This window comes from Buteo buteo, chromosome 13, assembly GCF_964188355.1.
Source record: "Buteo buteo chromosome 13, bButBut1.hap1.1, whole genome shotgun sequence".
NCBI classification, from domain to species: Eukaryota; Metazoa; Chordata; class Aves; order Accipitriformes; family Accipitridae; genus Buteo; species Buteo buteo.
In genome coordinates this window covers 6036392-6045798 of record NC_134183.1, presented here as the reverse complement: position 1 = coordinate 6045798, position 9407 = coordinate 6036392, and the positions used below count along the sequence as shown (strand labels likewise).

The window sequence follows — 9407 nt, the reverse complement described above, 5'->3', positions numbered from 1 at the left end:
TTTTAAAACCTTAATAAATACACAGTGAAGACCTGACATGTCATCCAGAATCTATTTAAACAACACATATAATTGGTACAGTAATGCATTTTAAAGGTAGCACCCATTTATTTTCAAAAAAGCACTTTTAAAATTATTGTATGCAAACACAATTGAGACTGAAGTAACTGGAAGTTATTTCTGATATACCTATTACCTTTTTAAGAGTCCAAACAAACCAACATTAGTCTTACTTTGTTAGATCTCATCTGCTGAAAGGGGTAGAAAGAACTGGCCTAGCAGATGAGATACTGGGCTGAGATTAATTCCTGTCTGAAAATGAGTAGGTCACTTACTTACTTAAACTTGCTCTGCAACTCACTCCTCATTTGCAAAGCTATGATAAAATGTTACTATGCCTACCCCACAGATAATGACCAAAAGTTACATAAATACAGGCTTACGTGTTCTGATGGTAAACAGTACCTCTGAACAACTGCTGCGCTGCTGGGCAGGCTTTGTCAGACTTAAGCTCTGAATGGAGTTGATTTTCCTTTTGGCTCTTGAGGAGACTCCTTTGCTATTAATTTAGCCTGCAATTCAGAGCAGTTGTTTACATACTGCCTTTCCCTTCAGAGCATTTCATACACGAGCCGAGCTTGTCTCTGTGTAGAGGTGCCCAGTGTACAGCCCTCTCAGAGTGAAAGAGCAGTCATTAGCAGTACAGATATTTAAAATGAGTTGAACACAACATCAAAATTTGAATATGGTATTTCAAAATGGACACCATACCACACATTTGATGTGCTTACATTTAAATTACTGTTCCTCATTCAAATGATAACAGTTTTAGAGCAGTCTGCTCTTACCAAACAAACTACTGATTCAGTAATAATTCAAGAGGGTGCCTCATCTTCTGAATCATCATGTCCTCCTGTGTCATGTGAGGGTTACATGGCAATACAGTCTAACTTTGTTTAGTTTTTGAGATTTTGTGAACTGATTACCTGTTTTTACCTTTTTATAAAGGTAACTTTCATGGAAGTTATTCTTCAGAGCCAGCAATGCAATTTTAGATGCTTAATAAACTGATTTTTTCCTCTGTATTTAAATGAAGATCTCAGTTTACACTTGGGTTTAAAAATTTGCCTCACCGTGTTCAGTTAACATGTATCATCTTATAAAAAGATGGCTTGAGAAAACCCTCTCCTCTCCAGGAACAGCATGTTCCCTTCTATTGATGAAGTGAAAAATACTATCCCTAAGAAATAATATTCCAACTACATAAGTTGTGGGTTTGGGTGGGTTTTTTTAAATAGAAATACATCCTTTTGTAACAGCAGCATGTGCCCATGGTGGTTTAATGATATAATTTTGTATTGCACAGTACTCCTGCAGTTTTTCCTTCTGCTGAAAAATGGTTTCAAAACTGGTAGTCAGGTAGAAGTCAGATTGTGCAGCGATTGCCCATTACTGATATCCAGGAAGTGCTAACTTCTGTCCTTCCTTTGCTTCAAAAAAGGTGTAAGAGAGAGTGATCAAGTCAACTTTAGCCATTTTAGGGTCCTCTGCAAATTCTGGATCAATGTAGAAAAAGACAGGCATGTCCACTTCCTCTTGAGGATTTAACCGCTGTTCTTCAAAACAGAAACACTGCATGGGGGAAGGAAAAAAAACACAAACCAATCAGACAACAATAGCTATGGTAAACTTTGTCTCTGCCAACATAACAGAAAGCTTCATCTTTTAAAATGAACTCTCATTCTCTGTACATTCCTAGAATCCTGGGAAGGATCAACCATATGAGCAACAAGACAGCAATTCTGTTTCTCTTGTGTTACAGGGAAAAAAAAATTAGCTCTCAATGAAGTGTCCAAACATGCAAATTGGCCAGGCTAGCTCATCTCGTTACCACTTGCCCTCAAAGTCAGTGGTACTAAATATCATTAATTTGGGAGCCACTCTAATTGGACATGTACTGCAGCTTGTTATGAAGACAGTAAGGCTAAGAATGAACTGATGCACTGTCATTTGAAAAAATCAAGGTATTTTCTTAAAAAGTTGGCATACAAAGAATGGTATCCAGGATTAAAATGAGAAAAAAGTTAGTGTATGGATAACGATTCTCATTCATGTAAAGAAAAATGCAATCTTTGCTTTGTTCACACTTACTTGTATTTTATTGAAATACTGTCCTGCTTCAAAGGGTATTACATTGTAGGTAGAGATTCCAATTATTGGTTTGTCAGTAGGATTTTTCGCTTTATAAAATGCCAATGCAGTCTCTCCTGGTACCACCTGTATAAAGTAATTGCACGGTCATTTTTAATCCACTGCATCCCTCAGAGTTCTTCAGACTTTAGCTAGAATTAGTTCATTTTCTCTTTTGCTGTTTCAAGTTGGTTACTTGACAAATATTTTGCTTATTGACAACTCACCCCCATTCAAAATTAAAAGCATCAATAATGTTATATGTGTGCATTTTTAACCTTAACCAGTTTGCCACTGAAGACTTCTATTATTTGCAGCAGTTTAGCAGCATACAGAGCTCTTCTAATATGCAGGTTTATATATGGTGTACACTTAATTTTTGAGGTTATCATTCTTTCAGTACTGGACTTGGAAACCAATGACTCCTGAGTGTTTTTATTAAGAACTAATTTTAAACAGCAAAGTTAGATTAAAATGTTCATTTTTTTTTTAATATAGAAACAGCCCTACAACGGTAGGTGCAAGAAGAGAAAGTACTAGGGGGGAAGTCTGGTGAAACCCCACAGGTATATATAAACATACTTTTGATGGCAATCCAGTTTTGGTAGCTTGATGGGATGGCAGGGGAGCAACTATATTTTAACTACAGCCTAAGGGGCAATAAACGTTCTGCCCTCTGGCACAAGGAGACATCAGCCCTGCCTTCCTGACCTGCACCGAAAATTAAACTCTGACGCGGAAAGGACTGCGGGAGCGCACTGGCCTAACGCGCCCTCAGTTGTGTGTTCTTCCAGACCGGGGCCCAAATACGCAAACCAATGGATCTGCGCCATCAGGACGCGAGGTGTGACAAAAAACGGAGGTGAAACCCGACGCCTTCACCTCCAGGTGCGAGCGGTTCTGTGCCAGGGCGAAAACGAAGTCACTCACGTAGATTTCGCTCTGCTGGGGTTTGAAGTTCCACTGGATGCTGGAATGCACGTCCGCGTTGAACGTGACCCTGATGACCCGGTCCCTCACCGGCTCCATGCTCTCGATCTGCTCCGAGCTGTGGCCCGCGCCCGTCGTTCCGCCCAGGCCCGTGCTCTGACAGAAAGGAAAGGCGGTGAGCGACCCGCGCCGGCCCCTCGCCCCCCGACCCCGTCGCCCTTCGCGGGCGGGAAGGGGCTGGCAGCCCCGCCGGCCTCCCGCGTACCTGGCAGTAGAGGCGGTAGAGCGGCACGGCCGCGTAGGACATGCCCACCATCCCCACGGCGGCGGCGGCGATGTAGGCCAGCGCCGACCGGTTCCGGCGCCGCCATTCCTCCTCCTGCCTGCGGGTGAAGGGGTTGGAGCTCCTTAGACCGCGGACCCCCCGCGGGGCCGGCACCCTTCCGCCCGCCGCCGCCCAGAGGCCGTACCGAGCCGTCCCCTCCGCCCGCGGGGGCTCCCACCCGCCGGTACGGCACGGCCGGGGAAAGGCCCGGCCCAACGCCAGGCCCCAGAGAACGCCCGGGCCCCCGCAGCGGGCCCAAGCCCGCCCGCACAGCCCCATACCCGGCACGGCTGCCGGTCCCGGGCGGGGCGGGCGGCGGAGCGCCGCTCTTCTCGCGAGATGGCGGCGGGGTGGGTCCGCGCTCCCATCGCTCCGCCGCCTTCCCCGCCCAGCGGCGGGGGGCGCGGGGGGCTGCCTGCTTCTCCTCTGGCCTCCCTTGGCTTGGCCCGGCCTGGCCCGGCCTCGCCGGCTGCCCGACGCCCCTTCGGCGGTGTGAGGGGCGGCCGCCCCGCGTCCGCCTTCCCGAGGAGGCGGTGGGGCTTGCGCCGCGGGGGCGGGGGAGCGGGGCGGGCCGCCATCGCGCCGCTGAGGGGAGGGAGCGCGGCCGCTGAGGGGGGTCCCTCAGAGCGGCGCTGAGGCACGGGGCGAGGGGAGGGACGGGGACGGTTCCCGCCGGTTGTCTCTCCCTCCCCAGCGAGACCGCTGAGGGCGGTGGTTTTGCGTGTCGAGGTAACTGTCGCAGCCCGTGAGGTCGGCGGGTTGTAGCCCCGGGCTCTGCCCGGGACGCTGCCGGGGCTGGTGGCCTCTGCGCCGCCGTTGCACCGAGCGGGCTTTGTCCGGGACCACCGGAAAGTCTGCCAGCAGCGGGTTAACCTAGCGAAGCCGAGGTGTGTGCGTGGTGCGGGTGGTTCTCCTCTCCAAGTACCTCAGCGGGGTTCTGTGCGGGGAGGAGCGCACCGACGGGCCGCAGGACGGGGTGGTGGACACGGGAACCTTCCTGGCTGGTTCCTCGGGGGCTGCGAGCGCACGGCCGAGTGCTCAAAGTCGCCTTTTTGCCCGTGCTCCTCATCTTGGAGCGTTGTGCTTCTGCAGGCAGCGAGCCGGCAGCACACGGTGCCCTGCACCGGGTGGTGCGAGGGTGTTTGGACAGAGAGAGGGGGAGACCCATCCCTTTGTTTTCCTGCAGGTCTCCCTGTCCCGCGGACACCGATTTTGGTTTTTTTGGGTTTTTTTCGCAGCGGTGCTTCGGTTCCTGATCAGTTTCATTTCTTTGTACTGTACTGTGTAGGGATTTGTTTTTGTTTAGGCACAAATATTGACATGCCGAAAAGCAATTGAGCGCTGTTTGTAAACAGCGGTAACTTCAGGACGGGCAAGGTCAGGCAAATTCACAAACACAACCTTTTTTCACAGGACTGGTCCCGTGCACTGTAACAAACTTCGCTGTATCAGTGCTTGAATTTGTTGCTTTAGATCACTGCTCTTCTCCTCTCGTGCTGGTTCCAGTAACATGAATCACGCAATGACTTTGGCAGCTCTTCATTTCCCATTTAGTTTTGTTGATAAAGCCCAGAGTGAATCGTTTGCCATTTAGTTGTGTTGGTAAAGCCTGGAGCGAAGCAATATTGTGGTGTTTCCTCTGTATTTAGATGGCGGGTTTTTTGATCCTTTAGCACGAGGTCTGAAAACGTTTACTACAGGAAAATTTGTGGTATTCCAAAGTGAATTTAACTTTTTTTTTTAATGCAGAAATGCGAAACTGCAGGAATTGGTCAGTGTGGTTTTGTGGAGGCTGACACTGCACCTAGGGAGCCTACTTTATTTTAGCCCAGGTTGGTAGGGTGTCACTGGTACCGCTAGCACCTGTGGCCATTTTTGCCTGTGCATTGTTCAGAGAGTTCCTTGTGCCCCTCGTACCGTGTCTTGGGACTAAGACTTTTTCTGATTCGTGGCCATGTGAGGGTTTAGCCATACAGCTCCTGAGGTCACGAAGATTTGCTACTGATACAAACAGATACTTTTGTATTAGTGCTTTTGCAGTAATTTTGCAAATGATTGTAGCTCAGTACTTTTAGGGTTGTATTTCTTGTTGACCTGTTGTATGCGCTAATAAAAATACAATGTGAATTACTGGGGTTTTGCTGCGTTAGTGGTACATAACCCCAGTTTGTGAGCGTTATGGCCTGTGTCTTACATACTTCATGTGAGAATTCCATAGACACTGCATCCTAGACAGTAAGTTAAAAAAATGTGAGAAAGCAAGACACACAAAACACCTCATCATTCTCAAAACAACATTCCCTCCCCAGGTAACCTTTGCTGGAACAAAATGAGATTGTTTTTGTCTTTAGCAGTTACGTTACTTTATCCTGGAATTGTAATCTCAGTTACTTCCATTTTTTAGAAGATTTTAATCACGGGGGCTTCAGGTTTACCCTAATTCCTACCTCATAAATTAAGAGGAAGTTAGGCTGTCTGGTGTTTTGGTACAATATACAGCAAAGTCCGAGTTGTTAACTGCTTATTGTTTTCAGCAATGAAGTGTATCTGTTTTATCGTGAAAGTTCCCTTTTCCCACTTGATTTCAGCTAGTCAGTAATAAATAAGAATTGTTGTTGGTGTCTGAAAATAAACATCACCATGTAAATTTCAAAAAGTGGTTTCTCCTTTTTTACAGCAGTTATTATCCTGGTTACGAGCCAGTGCTTCATGTGTCAGAATTCTTCATTTTGAACTTTTATTAAAATAGTGCACCTAAGAAGATGTCCAGTACAGATCCCCTAACAAATACAGATAAAAAGTAAGTATTTTCCCCACCCTCTGAGGAATACAACAATTACTGGATTTTAATATGAAAATTCTTGCAGTTTTTTTAGTAGGATCTTGTTTTGATGAAGTCTTAAACAAAAATAACTTTGATAGTGAAACAGCCTGAAGCAACATCTTAGAAAAGCTAATACCAACAACAGTGAATTTACACATAAAGGGAAGAAATAGCTCTTAAGCTTTTCATTAAGGTAATCAGCACTTGGTTTGGACTGGTTCTGTAAAGATAAAACCCTGCACAGAAATTCCTTAATGCTTCTGCAGCTATGAAGACATACTTGTGAGGTATATAGCAGATTACTTCCTTGTACATCTAGGGTACCTACAGTGACGTAAGACACTGTATGGAGTTCATGTATTGTAATGCATTACTTGTTCAGAATACTATGTCTGTGTGCCTTTAATGCTTTATATGTAATGCTTTGGAACTATCTTATTTTTTTACTAATGTCATGGGATATATAATGATAATTATATTCATTCTATAAACCGTAATGTTATCCACTTAAAAGTTGTAAGTTGGATCAGATTCTAAATGGCAAGCACAGATTCAGTTGTGATTGAAAATCATAACTCCAGACCCTTCCCAAACTGCTAAGTAACCATGCCAACACTGTCATCAAAACCATAATTAAAAACAGGTACAGACAGCTCTTGCTGGACTACCATGTTTGCTGTGCTTGTGCAATAGAACCCAGCAAATAGTATTCAAAAGTATCAGTTGTCAGACAATTTAGCATAGATTTTGAATTATGCCACCTCATAAATAACTTGATTTTTTTTAAAAACAAATCCACAAAACATAAAAAAATTAACTTGTTTTTTACTGGGATCTGAAGAAGTAAACACTCTGCTTGTCTGATGGAAATACAGGGTGTGTAATATAAAGATACATCTTTAAAACAGCTACGGCTTGCTAGATTGATGTGGAAGGTATATTACATGAATAGTTACTAGATCACTGTATTCCAAAGGCAATTTTTCACATAAGAGGTGAACATGAAAGGTGCATGTAACTGCACTTCAGCTACATGATGGTGGAAGACTATAATTTTCTATACTTATTTATTTTCTTTCTGGGAGACAGTATCAGTGCACAATGCTTCAAGAATGTACTTGGTTATATGTTAATTGAGGTTTACCTGAACTTTAAATAATACCTTTCTTCTCTACAGGAGTTAGCCTGAAACCGTTCATGCTTCTTCATAATTACAATGTTGCTCAAGCTTTTTTTCATGTTTAACAATTGCCATATAATGACATGTGTTTTCTTTTAATCTTTATGACCTGATCAGCAAAATGTATTTTGAATAATTAGTGGTTTTGGATAGATCAGAAGTAAGTGTTTGTTCATGCTATACGATACAGCGTTCTCTTGACTGTGGTCCTTAGTATCATAATGAATTTTTACCTTTTAGGGTTAGTGAACCTGAAAGGCCATAGTTACATAATTGACTTGTATAGGATTTTTGTAAAAGACCTTTGATTTATTTAGAACAAAAAGATCTTGTGATTTGTGCTTCTGAAGATTCTGCAAATCTTTTTGTCCTCTGCTAAATTACCCTGTAATCCATCTCAGTTGCTAAAGCATTACAAAACTTCCTTTAGGAAAGGTGAGTCATAATTAATAATGTTGCCAGAATAGAGTAGTTTACTAGCTGTTTGAAAAAGAATCTTTGTTTGTTTGCTGCATAAAATAACAAATGATATCTCTTGAAAATTTATTCTTACTTACTGATAATTAGATTTTATGGAGTCTTAAGTGGTTACAGTATTCCTAGATCTTTCTGGAAGTAAAAAGTAATTTGTGTTTCCCTGAGTATGTTCTCGAAAGGCAGAGAACTTACAAGAGAAGCAATAATACCATACTTCTATATGAATCCTTCAGAAACATTAAAAGCAGCACAGCAGCAGAATTTTAAGGTAAAGAGGGGTAGAAGCCTTGGGGATGAGTTCAGGAAGCTGAACAATGCATAGATTTCTTTGATGAAGGGATGGAGGAGCAGTTGTTTGAACAAGTGATGTATTACTGATAATAACTAATAAAAAGAGGTGGGAGCAGTAAGCTTCATACTACTTTATCTGCTTAAATTGTTAAGAAGTTTGTCATGTCTGGTTTAATAAAAATAATTTTTTGCTTTTTAATAAGGGAAATGCATAGCCTTGAGCCATACTTTTAATTGGAGGGGTGGGGGGCGGGTGTTTCTATTGCAGAAAACATGACACTGCTGGTCTGAGTGATTTGTTTTGACAAATGTTCCTGATAATGATACCACAAATTGAATTCCACTGGTGTTAAGAACAGTGACAATTTTGTTGAAGAAAGGCTATTGGTATTTTATCTTCTGTCACCTTACCTAGAGCAAATCTAATTGATACGGTACTTAAAATATCAATGGCTTTTCTTTCATCGGACTGTAACGCCACTAACGCCAACAGAGTTAAACTCATAGAGAAAAGACTACAAAGGGCCAAATTTTCATCACTGAATGGATGTGAGCAACCCAAATGATTCCAGTGGAGCTCTTCACATTTCAGGAACTGGGAAGGCTGCTTTGTGTTCCCACTTCCATCACTGATCTGCTCCTTAATCTGTGGTGTGTCACTTTACCCTTCTGCCCCTCTTGTGTGCGTAGATGCGGGCTCTGCGGGCTCTAGGGACTGACCTCTGTGTATTTGAACACCATATAGCGCGTTGCCTATAAGCAAAAAGATCCTTCCCGAGAACGATTACATGCTAACGAAACCACGGTCGCTACAACTTTAAAAAAAAAAAGTGCATGAGATAAGCATATGCATTCCTCGCATAGCCAAGCTGTCCTGCTGTGCAGCTCTAGACGCTGTGACAGATGCTGTCTCATCACAAGGTTACTCCCTGCTAGAGAGGATTCACCTTTCTGCTTAAACAAAGCCCTCGGCGAACACAGAATATTTGGTTGCAATTTTAAACTGCAGTCTTTTTAAGATCTTTTAGAAAGAGTGGGAGTAATAGGAGTGCATCTTCTGATGCAAGCCTGGAAGAAAACAGTAGTTAATCAAACTCATGTCAGGTGTTCACAAGTTCTGAAAATACACATATCTCTGCAAGAGCAAGCCTCATATCAGAAGAGAGTCTTACTTCTGGGAACAGTGGTAT

The 9407-nt window shown here is 43.5% G+C and overlaps 2 protein-coding genes across 10 annotated transcripts in view; one reads left to right on the top strand and one right to left on the bottom strand.

The window, feature by feature from the left end:
- Positions 1 to 38: 38 nt before the first annotated feature.
- Positions 39 to 3756, bottom strand: COX11 (cytochrome c oxidase copper chaperone COX11). The gene is made up of 4 exons (XM_075044408.1): positions 3386 to 3756; positions 3121 to 3276; positions 2152 to 2277; positions 39 to 1632 (listed from the first exon to the last, which is right to left on the bottom strand). The coding sequence occupies exons 1-4, from the start codon at positions 3722 to 3724 to the stop codon at positions 1450 to 1452; spliced, it is 804 nt and encodes a 267-aa protein (XP_074900509.1). The 5' UTR covers positions 3725 to 3756; the 3' UTR covers positions 39 to 1449.
- A 49-nt stretch (positions 3757 to 3805) lies between these two features.
- STXBP4 (syntaxin binding protein 4) overlaps positions 3806 to 9407 on the top strand; it is a 76287-nt gene continuing 70685 nt past the window's right edge. For 3 of the 9 annotated variants that reach the window (XR_012652680.1, XM_075044402.1, XM_075044403.1), the window contains exon 1: positions 3828 to 6245. Coding sequence is in view for 8 of the 9 variants with exons in the window: in XM_075044402.1 (XP_074900503.1) it covers positions 6208 to 6245 (38 nt within the window). In the remaining variant the exon portion in view is untranslated. Of the gene's footprint in view, positions 6246 to 9407 lie in introns of all 9 variants that reach the window. The other 6 variants (XM_075044400.1, XM_075044398.1, XM_075044397.1 and 3 more) reach the window with 6 other exon arrangements.